General features: G+C 40.1%; 1 protein-coding gene and 1 long non-coding RNA gene across 2 annotated transcripts in view; one reads left to right on the top strand and one right to left on the bottom strand.

The window, feature by feature from the left end:
• The window catches only part of LOC104990961, an 18,541-nt gene extending 16,221 nt beyond the window's left edge, over window positions 1–2,320 (bottom strand). The window contains exon 1 of the long non-coding RNA XR_825557.1: window positions 7–2,320. This is a non-coding gene — a long non-coding RNA (uncharacterized LOC104990961). The remainder of the gene's footprint in view (window positions 1–6) is intronic.
• A 7,150-nt stretch (window positions 2,321–9,470) lies between these two features.
• TSPAN3 (tetraspanin 3) overlaps window positions 9,471–16,078 on the top strand; it is a 16,988-nt gene continuing 10,380 nt past the window's right edge. The window contains exons 1-3 of the mRNA XM_010843408.1: window positions 9,471–9,485; window positions 13,363–13,554; window positions 13,803–13,877. Of these exons, the coding sequence (XP_010841710.1) occupies window positions 9,471–9,485; window positions 13,363–13,554; window positions 13,803–13,877 (282 nt within the window). The remainder of the gene's footprint in view (window positions 9,486–13,362; window positions 13,555–13,802; window positions 13,878–16,078) is intronic.

Below are 16,078 nucleotides of genomic sequence, written 5' to 3'. Positions count from 1 at the left end.
GCTCACGTTGCAGATTCTTTCAGGACATCAGGCTCGAAATAGGATATTCCCCAAAGGGTCGGGCTCCTCTTTCTTTGTCAGGGCCCGGAGCCCCCGCGGCTCCACTGGCAGCCCCGAGGCGAGCGAGCAAACGGTGAAGTGCGGGGACGCTTCCGACTCAGGCAGGAGGAATTTTGCCTTAGAGCTCTTTGTGTGTGGAGAACGGGTCGACTGGTTACCAGCCCAGAAAACGGAAAGGTTTCAACTTGAGAAGCTAAATAATCCTGTGACCAGGAAAATCAATCATATTTGTTTGGTCATGGGGGTGGGTAGCCTGAGATTATAAACCTTGGTTAAATATGACTCGAGTGTCACAAGATCTAGAAAGGGATGAGTTCACTTTCAATAAAAGGTGGCTTATGAATTTTTTTGGACACGCCCCCAAAGAAAGGGCCCTTTATAAAGCACTTCATCTTACTTCAGGTCCTTATCTCGTCAGGGACTTTTGTAATAACCTGTGTTATTCCTATCAGCCTCTCCACCCTCTAGTTCATCTGGACCTTGCACCCGGATAAGTCTTATTAAGCTTTTCTTCCTTCACATCACTTTACTTCATTTCAAAAATAAATACACACCCCTCCCCCAAAGCTTCAGCAGTAGAATAAAAATTCAATGCCCTCCTGGTATTGCAACCAAAATCCTCAAATCATCTTTTCCTTCCTCGCGATTGACCATGTTCTTAAACACCTGGACACACTTCTCTGTCCCCAGTCTTCAGGACACTTCTTGAACATTTCCACTTTCCATCCTTTTGTATGTCTCCATTCACCTCTTTGCCACAAACATACCTAAATTGGAAGGAATCCTTTCCTTCTTACAACCCGGTTCCCTCCTCCCCCTGCAAAGAATGAAACTTTTCATATCCTGACTGCTGTTGCATAAAAGAATAACTACACATCACAGGGCACTTAACCACACACATCTTTTGCCATAAGAGAGTCTTTCAGGGTATGGTGTGATGAAAAGAATCCTGACTGAGAGTACTGTTCAGGATCACCCACGTGACATCAGGATTCCATGATTTCTTCTTTTCCGTTTAGAGCAGTGTTTCTAATACTTTAGTTTGACTTCGAAGCCTTTTTAAAAGGTAAAAGAATCTCCTAGTATCTCCAGATGAGAAACACTATCAGATAAGAAGATTCTTAAGTGTAGACTTAGCTTTGTATCCTTTACAGGCCCTTATTTTTTTACGGGCGTACAGTTTGATTTTGAAGAAGAATCTGTGTACTATCAGGTGACTTCTAGGCCTTTCAAGCTCAGGGACTGGAATTGTTAAACAAAATACTGGAAATACAGGAACCATTTTCTTTAAATAATTAAATTTTCATTTAAAATTGCAGTTTATTCAAAGATTCATTCATCTTTAGAAATTATATAAGTATATGTACTATTATTGGCACTTAGTGAAGAAGGTTATGTTGAACTTCGGTTGTGCTTTTCATGGTGGGTTCTTGCCAAGGCTGAGGTTAAACACCCTTTATCTAGGTTAGTAGAATAGTAAAATGTTTGTGAGGTGAGCTGTGATGAGGAAGTTAAGCAGACACGTAGGGGAAAAAAATGTGACACAGAGCAGGATTCATGTAACACAACTAAGAAGGAAGCAATATTAGCTGTGTCTCCCACAGAATTAGTAGTTAGGGACCAACTGTTGGAATCTGATGATGTTGGTAATCATAACTAAATTTGAGTGCTTTTTATACCCAGGCACTCTGCTAAGCACTTTAATGGAATAAAGCCTCATAACAGCCTCATTTGGCAGGGAATATTATGCTTCTCTTACAGATGAGGACATTAAAGTTTAACTTAAAGTGGCACACCCAAGGTGGGGCAGAGCCAGCCTTCAAACCCAGGGTGTCCTATACTCTAGAGCCTGTGATGTTAGAGCAAAGTGTGATTTCAAAAGACTTGCAAAGGGGAAGGAGCTCTTTAGGCAGAGTTAGACTCACTTGCTCTAAAACATGATTTTAACCTTGTTTAGAACTTCCACCAGCATTTAAACTAGACTGTTTAACTTGTCAGTTTAAAAAATTAGGTCGTCATGAGGAAGTACATAAAACATGTTAATCTGTTCTTCCTGGTTTTTTTTATTGCATTCTTCAGTTCTAATAAGTGTATTCTTTTATAAGTCGTCCGTTCCACCTTTTAATACCTTAATGTATAAGTGTAAGAATAAGCATTCCCTACATAGAGCATCTCTAACATTTATCTGGGTTCCCCTCTGCAACGTTTCCCTCATAGCTCAGTTGGTAAAGAATCTGCCTGCAATGCAGGTGACCCAGGTTCAATTCCTGGGTTGGGAAGATCCCCTGGAGAAGGAAATGAAATGGCAACCCACTCCAGTGTTCTTGCCTGAAGAATCCCATGGTCAGAGAAGCCTGGTGGACTACAATCCATGGGGTTGCAAGAGTGGACACAACTTAGCGACACCACTACCACCACCACTGGTCAACGTTAGCAAAGATTTTTTTTAACTGTTGCATTGGCTCTTTACTATCAACTGATTGTTGGTAAGTGTTGAAGTTTAATTCGTTTGGCAACATATTTAAACTCTGTCTCTTAATATCTTGATATCCTGGTTCAGTTGGCAGTTTGTTCAGTGAGCTGTGATATGGAAATAGATATGTACTTGAAATGCTTAAAATCGGCATTAAATGATATAACAGCCAAAGTTGTTAATGTTGACTTGGTGTAGATTATTGTGGACAGTACAGTCTAAGAAAATTACTGTGGAAAGGCACAAAGGGGAAGCAGTGGTTTCTAAAGTCTTTAAGCTTGTCTTAATGGAAATTGAGAGCTCATCACCAAATTCCAAAATATTAGGGCTTGTAGCGTGAAAGGTTAATTTTGGACAAGTGAAGGGATGTGCAACTCGGATCTCTTTGTTTTTTACAGAGTGGCATAGCTTTAAATGTTAGTGTATTAGTGCTAGACCCATGATGATTTTTGGAAGATAAAAGTGTTTTGTTACTAAGTTTTGAAGGCTTTTAGAATAAACAGTCATTAACCTCTTCTCTAAACTGCACTTTTGCTCCAAGGTCAGACAAGAGCCTTAATTCAGTGGGTCATTTGATCTGACCTGGGAGGCCTCATCTAAAACAAGTTTAAATCAGTACTTGATAATTTCAGGTTTTTTTCTGTTCAGTTAATTGAGTACTTAATTAAGTCCCATGTTATACAAATTACCTTTACTTTTTCTACCCTAGAAGAAGAGCCAATTGGCTAGTGTTTATTTTGCTCACACATATCTTAGGCATTATAGAGACTGTAAGGGAAAGCTTTGTCCATGCTTGCAGAATTTCTAGTCTGGCACATCTGCTTAGGGTGTTGTTTTTCATCAGTATGAAAAGCCATAGTAACGCTACAAGGGCTGTGGAGTAGGAAATACCACAAGGTAAACACCTTTTAAAGGCTTTTGGAAACAACTTTAGAATGTGGCAGCTTCACTAATCATTCATTCATATGAAATACAAATCCTATTTAAAAGCCTTATTTAAGCTTTAAAATTTGTCTTGTCTTAAAAAAGTTTCAACTTTCATTTCTCTCTGTGAATACATAAAATTAAGGAAATGTGCTCTGTTAAGCAGATACTACACAAATGTTTAAGCACCCACTTTTTGCTTATATTACCGATAAAGTGGTGGAAAAGTGAAGATCTCTGTTCTTACAGAGCTTTACAGGACAGACAGTTAAAAATAAGCAAGAAAAATAACAGATAGTGATATGTTACGCAGAGAATTAAGACAGAATGATGTGATAGAGTGATTAGGTGGCTGCTTTAGGTTGGCAAAGAAGTCTTCTCCGAGGAGGTGAAATTTAATCTGGAATATGTGAAGGAACAGATGTTGGGGTGATTTGGAAGAAATGGGGGACATTTAAGACAAGGAACAGCCTACAGGCCCTAAGGCAAATTTGATGTGTTCAAATTACCAAAAGAGGTTTTAGCTATACCTTCATGCTTTTGTTTAAAAGATAAAAATTTATATGAAATATTTCATTATAAATGAAGAAAAACTGCTTGTCACACATCTCCATATACATGTTTTGTGTTTTCTAGCACATCTTGCACATTTGAGTTGAGAATATGATACTTTAAACTGGATCCTTCATCTCACATCGTGGAATTTGTTTCTCTACCTCTTGTATTCCCATCTTCATGAGTGACTGCTCCGACAAAGAATATGTCATTGGAGCACACCTTCAGCTAACAGATTTCTTTTTTCATAGTTGTTTCTCAGTTTACTAGAAGAAAAGCAAGTTATGGTATATGACAGGAGACCTATTTCTTGTCTTTGACAGTTAAGAAAATGAATTACTTCCAGTCTTACTGCATTCACAGTCATCTGTCCACTGGACCAAGTACCTTGTGGCTGGGAGTTATTAACTGAAAGAACTCAAAGCAAAGGGAATGTAGGAGGACTCTTTAATTGGCAATTTAAGAAATAGGTTGTTTATTACCTTTTTAGGGTATTTATCATGCTTTGAAATATTTTAATGAATTTTATTCCATAAGATCCAACATTAGGAATTTTGCAAAAAATTTATTCCATAAAATTTATACTTGCATCAAACAAGTATACCCTAAGACTCATTACTCAGTAAATACTTGCTGAATATCTGTGCTTTACCTGTTTGAGAAATGCAAAAGGTATAGTTCCCGCGTTCTAATAGCTTATAGGAAGAGGGGTCAGACAGACAAGCAAAATCATTTAATGTTCTATTGAATTTAATTTCTAGCTGCTCCTCTCCCTCCCCCTTCCACATGGACAGTCTCAAGTCTTCCTTAAAAATGTCATCTCCTTCCTCCCTCCCCCTCTTTAATAGTTTGGTAGAGCCAGTAGCTGAGAAAAAGTATTTGCATTGATGTATTTGTTTTTGACTTACTAAAAGGAAATCTATAGTAAATGCTGACATACTGAATTTTACATTGTTGTTGCTATTGATTAAATACATAACCCAAGCAAAGGCAAACCTGTTATGAAGCTGAAACACCTCAGGTTCCAGTAGTAATAACTGACTCTTTACAGTTAGAGTAGGGTGTGGGGATAGAGAGTCTCAAAGAAAAATGCATATTTAAATACTCTGAAAATACTCTTTCAGATGACCCCCTGGAGCCTAGCAATCTGAAAATATCTAATTTCCATGCTGTTACAATAGTTTGACTGTGGCAGTTGCAGATCTCCAGTTTCACTGCAGCCTGAATCTTTTGGATTTTTCAACTGGGAGATATAAATTGGATTAAATAGAAAAATTTTGTTAAGCTAGATAAACAATGATTATAAAAAGTCAAATACAGAAAACGTTAAATAGGACAGAATTGAGGAACGTGACCTTTGGAATATATCTCCAGAGCAATATTGGTTTAAAGGATTAAAATATTCTTTCTTTAAGAACAATGGCAATAATGATAGTGATATTGATAATGAAGGAAGAAGTGGCTTATTGTCAAAATTATACACCTCGAAGTAGGGTTTTGTTTTGCTTGTCTCCTTGATAGGTGATATTTATGGGGGAAAAAAGATGTGTACTGAAGTGATCAGAATTGTGTTAAGTAGTCAGAAAACATGTAAAGATGAGTCAAAGCCAGGCAGACCCAAAAAAGTCATAAACAAAGAAGATTGGCAGAGGTGCCTAAAATATTTGGGATTGAAGAGATTCCTGTTTTATGTTTTGGTTAAGGACAGATTTAAGAATTCATTTGTTAAAGAACAACAAAGTCTCAATTTCAGATACAATTTTAAATATTGACTTTCATGATTCTGCAAATATATATTTCCTTTTTAAAGAAGACACTAAAAAATATTTTAATATTACCATAATTTCACCACCAGGAGACAACCAGTATTAACATTTTGGTGTTTATAAATATCCATGCATAAGTGTGTTTTTCCCCTAACATACCACAAGTGTGTTACTAAATTATGCTTCAACAAATTTAAGGGCTATAATGCAAATATATCTCTAGATGGTTGGGTTTTTTCTTTGTGTGTGTGTGTGTGTGTAGTATTCGTTTTAATTTTTATTTATTTTGCTTTACAGACTTTTGCTGTTTTCTGTCAAACTTCAACATGATCTTTTGTTTTTGCTATTATAATTTTGTTATTAACATTTGGACGAATGCACCTTGTACAAATCTTTTGTTTCCATCTGACCTCCTTTCTTAAGAATAGACTTCTAGAAGTACAGTTAATAGGTGCAAAGCATAAATGCTGAGGCTAATGATGTGTTGCCAGATTGCGTTCCAGAAAGAGTCTTCTTATACTCCTGAGGGCTCTTCTGTCTGTATCCTTACGTATCTTTGAATACTGCTTGTCTTTATTATTGACCAGTTTGTTATGGAGAAAATGATATATTTAATAGCTTCCTAAATTCTTGGTTAAAATAGCTTTACTTTCTGTTAAGAGGATTTGAAATCTTTGGTATAGTCTTTTTTTTTTTTCCCCTTGAGTGATAAGAGAAATGTGCAGCATTGGACTTGGTAGAAGAGTAATTCTATTTAATGATATGAAGTATTTTATCAGAGTAAGTCAAAACCGAAACAAATATGTTTGACTAGAGAATGTTATATAAGTAGAAGAATGCTGAAAGATTTCAAGTGATTTTAAGAAACTTAGGGCTTGAGGGTGAAGTTTGGGGAAGCTTTCAGAAATCCACTGTATAGGACCTACCTGGTGGTCCAGTGGTTAAGACTCTGCACTCCCAATGCTGGGGGCCCTGTTCAGTCCCTGGTCAGGGAACTAGATGCCACATGCCACAGCTAAAGATTTCTTATGCCGCCACTAAAGATCCAGCATGCTGAAATGAAGATCAAAGATTCCACGTGCTGCAACTAAGACTCGGCACAGCCAAACATAACTTTTTTAACTTGGAAGATAATTGCTTTACAATATTGTGTAGGTTTCTGCTGTACAGCAGCGTGATTCAAGTCTAAGTATAGGTATATCCCCTCCCTCTGAAGCCTCGCTCCCGACCCCCGATCCCACCCCCTAGGTTGTCCTGGAGCACTGGGCTGAGCTCCCTGTGTTACACAGCAACTTCCCACCTGTGATCTGTTTTACACATAATAGTGTGTATGTCAGTGCTCCTCTCAGTCACCCCGCCCTCTTCCCCTGATGTGTCCACAAGTCTGATCTCTACGTCTGTGTGTCTATTCCTGACCTGCAAATAGGTTCATCAGTACCATTTTTTCTGTATTCCATATATATGCGTTAAATGCGCTGTATAGAATTACCAGTGGATTCCTTATAGGAGAGAAGGAAGATAGGTACATGAGAGACTATTGTGACCATACAGAAAGCTCTGAGTTAAAAGTTTAAAAATAGATACGTAAGATGAATTTCTGCTGCTGTTTTTTCCCTCTCTGATTTTTGAAATCTGCGTTCTTACAAAGTCTGGAGTACACAGTGGTTTTTGCCAAGTCTTTCTATTTTTTCTCCCAACATTCCAATCGCTTCTGCTTTACCAATTGATTGTTGGAGGCAAAAATCACACAGAAGTAGTAGTTCTCGCAGGTGAGAAGAATTTGTCAGACTCTGCTTTTAGCTGAATGACTTCACATGGCCCCCTCATTTTTACCCTGTCCTGCAGGAAAGTCACTTCTGTTCTTCTTTGCTTTATCTTCACCCAAATGCTCCGTGGGATGCTTCTACCTTCACATTTCTAAATTTCCATATAGATACACTTTCACAGCAGAGCTGTTTCATCTCCTATTGTGGAATAGTCTGTTTAATTGTAATGTTGCCACATTCTGGTGGCAAGCTCACTGTGCTTGATGTGCTCCCTTTCATTTCCTATTTCTTCTTTCTTAGACAAGTAAAGAATTTAGGAGTTCTGTGGATTTTAGTATTTGATCATCTCTCTCAGAAGATTTGAAAAGTACAGAAACAAAGCAACTAGTTTCTAAAACCAAAACACTGGTTTCTAAACTACAGAAAAATCAATCTTACATAACAATGAAATTTCTTACTTTAAAAGGGCTTTACTTTTGTTGTAGGGAGTGAAAGGTGAAAGGATAAAGTGAAGTGTCATACTTCTGGAACTCATACTTCTAAAATTTTCTAACAGGTAGCTTTATTTTTGGAGGAATAGCTTGGTGTTGTGCAAAAGCACTGAATTTCCTAAGGTTTTAAAATTTTGTGACAGTTTAGAACCATGAGTTTATTAAAGGGTAAAGAAGAGGGACTTCCCTGGTGGTCCAGTGGCTAAGACTCCACGCTCCCAGTGCAACCGGGGGAACCAGGTTCGAGCCTGCTCAGGGAACTAGATCCCACATGACACAACTAAAGAGTTTACATGCCACAGCTAAAGACCTGGTGCCAATTTTAAAAAGGGTAAGGAAGAACAGTTTTCAGAAAATTCTTTTTTTTTTTCCTATTGTTTCAGCTTTCAACCTTTCCCTTAAATTTCCCTTCACTTCTTTGTAAAAAAGATGAATATTTTTAGTATACTGTCCTCCACAAATCCTCCTTATAGGCTCAGATTTTCTCAGTGGTGACTAAAGCAGTTCAGCTGCTTCCAAGTTCTACATTTCATCCCCTCTGCAGCTGCTTTGTTGGCAAAGCCCAGAGCCTTTGATAGATATCAATCCCAGCATGACCCTTCAGAAGAAGGATTTAACCCTGTTCACCTTTTAGCCTTTCTTTTTTTTTTTTTTTTATTAGCAGCCACAGCGCGGGCCGGGGCCCTGAAGTAGAGGCAGGGCCAGAGCCAGGTCCTGTGGCCCTGAGGCTCCAGCCTGTCCCTTGCAACTGCCCCAGGCCCTAACTGGGCTCTCTCGTATCCACGGGTTCCTCCGACTCCTCAGGGAGAAACAGTGACGGACCACCTCAGAGGGACACACGTCCACCTTTTAGCCTTTCTAATAGCTGCAGCTCCTATGTTAAAAATCTTCATGACTGCAAGTCCCTAGTTAGGAATTACTTACAACTTTCCTTACATTTACCATATATGTCCCACCTGTGTTTGTCATTTGGATGGTTGGATGTCATTAAAGCAGTTGTTTATTGCTGTTTTTAGGTCTTCAGCTCTTGTTAGGACACCTTCTCTGTATTTTCAGAGTAACTGATGTCACTTCATAAGTTGTTTATTATACAACTTCTATACATGTCATTGGGCTTCAAACCTGCCTACCAATGCAGGAGACATAAGAGATACAGGTTCGATCCCTGGGTTGGGAAGATCCCCTAGAGGAGGGCATGGCAACCCACTCCAGTATTCTTGCCTGGAGAATCCCACGGACAGAGGAGCCTGGCGGGCTACGGTCCACAGGTTTGCAAAGAGTCAGACATGACTGAAGCAACTACACACACATACACACATACACACATACATGTCATTAAGAGAAGAAAATTTAGAGGACACCCTCTATGAGTTATTTGATTTATATAGTTTCATATCAGCAGTCACTGCAGTTTTTCTTAGTATGTGCAGCGACTATGCTGCTTCCCCCTGTATGTTGTCAAAATAGAAGCATTATGTTCTCAACTGCACTGTGTGATTTAGATGTTGACTAGTTTGCAGCCTAGACTTCTCTCAGATCTATTAGAAAAGAAACAGGCAACTTTACAAATGGCATCTCCTCCTTGCATTGCATTCATTATCTGTCTGGGTGGACTAGGTGGAGGCTGGCCGTACTGAAAGTGTTTCGCTTGGCCCACGCCCAGGCAGCACCAAGGGTGAGCCTTGTAGGGATCTCAAACTCATTTCATATCTAAAATGGAAATAGTTCTTCAATGTCCTGTATTTCAAATTGTTGCGTACCTATATCTTCCAGTTTTATTTTCAATCAAATTTATGTAGCCTTTAATTACGTTTACTAGCACCTAAAAGAAGGAATTTATTTTAATTCAAGCCTTGTAAGAAATGAAGGTTGCCTATTAGAGTAAGAAAAGCTAAGAATCCAAAGAATAGAGAGATGACTGGTAAAGACAAACTGGATAAAATTTGATTACTTCATATATAGGATTTCTTCTAATTCAGTTTGGGGACTAAAAGTATTTACTGTAACAAAATGTGTGTACATATGTGTATGTTTGCATACCACACATATGTAGTCAAGAAAAACTAGTTTTTGGTATGAGTGCTAAGTATTCCATATACTTCTGTGGTTAATGCACCCAAATTATTAAACTGTGTCTCCTCTTTTCTCTCTCTTTTGTCTTCCATCATCCCGTAATAATATGACCCCAAAGTAAGTATGTCAGTGAACTGAGGGTCTTTGAACAGGTTCAGTTGCTGTAAGTAAAGCATTTATAAACTAATGTATTCCAGATGTGATGGCCATTAATAATTAGGTAAGCTGGATTAAGTTGCTAATCTTCTTCGAATAGTGAACTAAAATCTGTAAGATTGAACTGAAGAGGAAACAAAGCAAATTCAAACCAAAGATTTATGATTGAGCTTGAAGGGCAGTTTCAAGGGAAGGGATGAGATGAGGTGTTCTCAATGAATTTTGACAAATATCTACCATGTGCCAAGAGCTGTTCTGGGTGCTGGATGGTGGTTCAGGGCTGAAAGACTGACGGGAAAAGTTTGTGCCCTAAAGGCATGCAGAGATTTATATAGTTATAATTTCAACCCTTGGGATAAATGCTGTTAGAGCTATGTAGGGGATGCTCTATGACCAAGGGCACCTAATCTGGTCTGAAATGGTCAAGAATGGCTTCCTAAAGCAGAGGTGATGTTTAAACTGCATCTTAATGGGTGACAAGGAGTTCCTGAGCAGATGAAGAGAGCATTCCAAAGAGGGCAGCAGAGGTAAAGAAGTGAGAATGTGTAGTACATTTGGAATAACGGCTTTCAGTTGCTCAGGGTGCGTGAGAGGTCGTGGAGTTCGAGCCTGAAAAGCGGGAAGGACAGCTTAGTTTATCAGAGGCGTTACTTGCTTCATCCTGATTTTAAACATGCTAATGCCTTGTTCTGGTTTATATTTTTAACAGAAATAACTGATCATATAAAGAACATATTATTAAGGGACAGAGGGAGGGTCAGCAAGTAAGGTTTAGGGTGACCAGTGGTAAGGCCTGAATTAAGACAAGCACTGCAGAGGGTTGAAGAGAAGTTAACAGTATTCAGGTGATGTTTTGAAAGTAAATCTGGGGCTTCCCTGGTGGCTCAGTGATAGAGTCAGCCTGCCAACGTGGGAGATACACATTCAATCCCTGACACGGGACAATCCCACATGCTGCAGAGTAACTTACCCCATGTACCACGACTGCTGAGCCTGGGAGCCCGTGCTCCACAACAGACCAGCCTCCACTCGCGACAGCTAGAGGAAAACCTGTACAGCAATGAAGACCCAGCACAGCCATAAATAAAATTTTTAAAAAATAAAGAAACCTGAAGGAGTTTGGAGATTGATGGGATATAGAGGTAGGTCACAGAAAGAGTATAGAGTAACTCTCAGGCATTTGACTAGGAAAAGTAACTGGTGCCGTTTGCTCTGAAATATGAAATATGAGGGCAGATTTAATGGAGTGAGCAGGAAGGCAGCGAGGGTTTGAGGTAGGTTGAGGTCAGGCTGACTGTGGGATTTCCAGATGGTGATGTGTAGTTCTGAGTTGATGGCTTAGGTGGAGAGCTACAGTGACTGGTGAAGCCGTAGCTAGGCTAACCCAAGAAGAGCCTACAAAATGAGAACTAAATAGGGCCGAAGGTAGAACCCTGGAGATCACTGACATTTGTGTGGTAAAGGAGAGTCCCTAAAGAGAATGAGAGAGCAAGCAGTGCAAGAAATAGGAAGAAAGCCAGCAGTGGGGCCTCCTGAAAGCCACAGGAGAGTTTGAAAAGAATATGGTTTTTTAAATTGGCTCCATTATTCTAGTTGACGTCTATTAAAAAGTCCATGTTATTTATTTATTTCTGAAGTCAAGTTACTTTCTCAACTTTCTATAAATGGAGTGAGTCTTTTCCTTCCAGATCTGGGTGATTCTTCCGGCCTAGTGTATGAAAATATACTGATGATGCCCAAGCTTAGAGTCCCACAGACTTAAACTGCTTTCAGGTTGAGAAGAATTAATGATATCATTGTGGAGGCTCTTTTGTAGTTTGAAAATTAATGCTGTATGTGTTAAATTTTAAAGAATGGTGAAATAACTCTTTTTATATGAAAGCCTCAAAATGCTCTATAAATGATAATTCATTAAACCGATGTTTTAACACTTAGCCTCACACTGTATTTGCTCATTCACATAAAAGCAGGCAACACTGGGCTGTCAGCATTGTGATGGCAAAATTGACACAATAGCAAAATTGACAATGATGAGAGGAGAACGTATGTATTAATAAAACTCTGTAGGTGGAGCACAGTGTCTGCAGCGGCAGCTGTTTTATGACTTTCTGCATTCACTTTCCCTGTAGGTGCTCTAAAACTTTGTACCTCAAAGTGTAGCCCAAAAATCAGCAGCGTTAGCTGGGAGCTTGTTGGAAATGCAGAATCTCAGGTTCCACCCCCAGACCTACTGATCAGTCTGCAGTTTAATAAGATCTTCAGGTGATTCCTATTCACGTAGTTCGAGAAACACAATTCTAAAGCATAAATAGACTTAAAGGGCTTGCAAGGGGCTTCCCTGGTGGCTCAGATAGTGAAGAATCTGCCTGCAATGCGGGAGACCCCGGGTTCAGTCTCTGGGTCAGGAAGATCCCCTGGAGAAGGGAATGGCAACCCCCTCCAATATTCTTGCCTGGAGAATCCCAGGGACAGAGGAGCCTGGTGGGCTACAGTCCACGGGGCTGCAGAGTCAGGGATCACTGAGTGACTGACACACACACAAAGGATTTGCAAAGTTCTTTAGTCATTCAGCCCTCTAGCTTTACCATTTCACAGTCTCAACCAGGACAGCAAATTTTTTAGAAGTGGGTATCATGTATCATGGTTATTAGTTACTATTGTATTTTCTTTCCCCAAGGCAAGAGATGAGAGTATAAATGCAGATTCTGGAGTCAGATTACCTGGGTTCAGGTCCTGACTCTGCCACTTGTCCTGATTTCCCCATTTGAGGGGGGCAGCCCTCCCCTCTGCGCTGATCTGTAATTGACTACAGAAGGCCTTTGGGGTGTGTGTGTTTTCATTCTTGTCATCGATATTATGTGTGGGATTAATGGTTTCTCAGTCCTAGATGAGCCAGCATGGAATTTGGAAGACTTTTCAACTTTAGTAAAGAAATGTTCTTACTAATGAATAATTTTCAGCTTCAATGAAAAAAGTCTACAAATAGATTTAAAAGTGGTGGAAAATCTCATTGAGTTCTAACGTGCCAAGAAATAGTGGGAATGTTTAGCAGCAGGGGTTGGAGAATTTTACCAGTGCTCTGACCTTGTTTTCTATAGGGAGCCGCTGGCATTTTATGCTATGTTGGAGCCTATGTCTTCATCACTTACGACGACTATGACCACTTCTTTGAAGATGTGTACACTCTCATCCCTGCTGTGGTGATCATAGCTGTCGGGGCCCTGCTCTTCATTATTGGGCTAATTGGTTGCTGTGCCACAATCCGGGAAAGCCGCTGTGGACTTGCCACGGTAAGTTAGTTCTTCCCTGACCATATGTGTTGTCATAATATGTGGGAATATTAATTTGTGTTACTTGCTTGACTTGAGCATGAAACTCCGTATTCTCTTTGGCTCTCTTTATAATTGGAGTAGAATTAGCACTTGTCTTAAACTTGTAGCAGTTATCTCAGATAATTGCTTTTTATCAAGAGAGTATTTAGAGCTATTTTTTCATTTGTATTTAACTTTTGACAATGTTTCCTTACATTTTCTTACAGTTTGTCATCATCCTACTCTTGGTTTTTGTCACAGAAGTTGTTGTTGTGGTTTTGGGATATGTTTACAGAGCAAAGGTATGTTGTCTACTGTAATTTATGTTTTAAAAGGTGGTTTAAGTGTTTTGAGTGAAACAGAACAAACTCATTTTCAGAGTAAACATTTTCTTTTGCTTTCAGTTTAGCCACCACTTGAAAAATATAAAGGTAATTAGAAATTATGTGTCAGGATTTCTTGTCTCATTTAATATAACAAAGTTTTACTCTGCTGCTGGCCTAGTTTTAGGTGGTGCTGGTTTAGTTGCTAAGTTGTGTCCAGCTTGCGACCCCATGGACTGTAGCCCTCCAGGCTCCTCTGCCCATGGTATTCTCCAGGCAAGAATACTGGAGTGGGTTCCCATTTCCTTCTCCAAGGGATCTTCCCGACCCAGGAATTGAAACCCGGTCTCCTGCATTGCAGGCAGATTCTTTCCGACTGAGCTACGAGGGAAACCCCTAGTTTGTAGACAGTTTTCTTTAAATGACTGTAGTTGTTGTTCAGTTGCTAGTCGTTCCAGGTGTTTGCAACCATGGATTGCAGCATGCCCAGCTCCCCCATCCTTCACTATCTCCCAGAGTTTGCTCATATTCATGTCTGTTGAGTCAGTGGTGCTATCTAATGATCTCCTCCTCTGATGCCCCCTTCTCCTTTTAACTTCAGTCTTTGCCAGTATCAGGCTCTTTTCCATTGAGTTGACTCTTCATATCAGGTGGCCAAAGTATTAGATCTTCAGCATCAGTCCTTCCAACTAATATTCAGGGTTGATTTTCTTTAAGATTGAATGGGTTGATCTCCTTGGAATTCAAGGGACTTTGAAGAGTCTTCTCCAGCACCACAGGTCGAAAGCATCAATTCTTTGGCACTCAACCTTCCTTATGGTCCAACTTTCACATCCATACATGACTACTGAAAAAACCATAGCTTTTGACTATACAGACCTTTGTTAGCAGAGTGATGCTTTTTAGTATACTGTCTAGGTTTGTCATGTGAAAGTGAAAGTGGTAGTCACTCCGTCAGGTCTGTCTCTTTGTGACCCCATGGACTGTAGCCCACCAGGCTCCTCTATCCATGGGATTCTCCAGGCAAGAGTGTGCCCTCCTCCAAGGGATCTTCCCGACCCAGGGATCAAGCCTACATCTCTTATGTCTCCTGCATTGGCAGGTGGGTTCTTTATCACTAGTGGCATCTCAGTCTTTGTCATAGGTTTGTCATAGCTTTCCTTCCAAGGAACGAGCATCTCCTTGACTGTAGAATTATCTACAAATGAATAATAGGTCAGCTGAGAAATTTGTTCAAATTTCCTTAGTCCATAGATTCCCAGATTTCTATTTTAGAAGAATTAAATTAAGGATTTCATTTTCCATTGCCTCTTCAGGAAAAAATGCCTTGGTCCTAGACATAGAAAAAGGGAGTTGGTTTTCAGTTGCTCAGTTGTATTCAACTCTTTTGGAGCCCGTGGACTGCAGCATGCCAGGTTCCTGTCCTTCATTATCTCCCAGCTTGCTCAAACTCATGTCCATTGAATTGGTGATGCCATCTAACCGTCTCATCCTCTGTCGTCCCCTTCTCCTCTTGCCTTCAGTGTTTCCCAGCATCAGGGTCTTTTCCGATGAGTCAGCTCTTCGCATCAGGTGGCCAATGTATTGGAGCTTCAGCTTCAGCATCAGTCCTTCCAATGAATATTCAAGGTTGATTGCCTTTATGATTGACTGGTTTGATCTCCTTGCTGTCCAAGGGACTCTCAAGAGTCTTCTCCCAACACCACAGTTCAAATGCATCATACTGGGGTTTGCAATCCTACAACTTGTTCCTGAGGAACAGGGGCTCTACCAAATGCCAAGACAACTATAGCCACTCCCTTCTTTCCACTTTTCTGGTCATTTCTTCTTTTCTTGCCCCTTCCTTTCTATTTTACCCACTTTTGCCTTCCACCTACAGCAGCATTTAAGGCTAAATAGGCTGCTTTAAATTAATTAATTTGGGTATAACTGAAAATCCCATGGACGGAGGAGCCTGGTGGGCTGCAGTCCATGGGGTCGCTAGGAGTCGGACAGGACTGAGCAACTTCACTGTCACTTTTCACTCTCATGCATTGGAGAAGAAAATGGCAACCCACTCCAGTGTTCTTGCCTGGAGAATCCCAGGGATGGGGGAGCCTGGTGGGCTGCCGTCTATGGGATCACACAGAGTCGGACACGACTGAAGTGACTTAGCAGCAGCAGCAGCAGCAGCATAGAGC

Source organism: Bison bison, unplaced genomic scaffold, assembly GCF_000754665.1.
Source record: "Bison bison bison isolate TAMUID 2011002044 unplaced genomic scaffold, Bison_UMD1.0 scf7180017864181, whole genome shotgun sequence".
NCBI lineage: Eukaryota > Metazoa > Chordata > Mammalia > Artiodactyla > Bovidae > Bison > Bison bison.
This window is presented reverse-complemented; position numbering and strand designations above follow the sequence as displayed.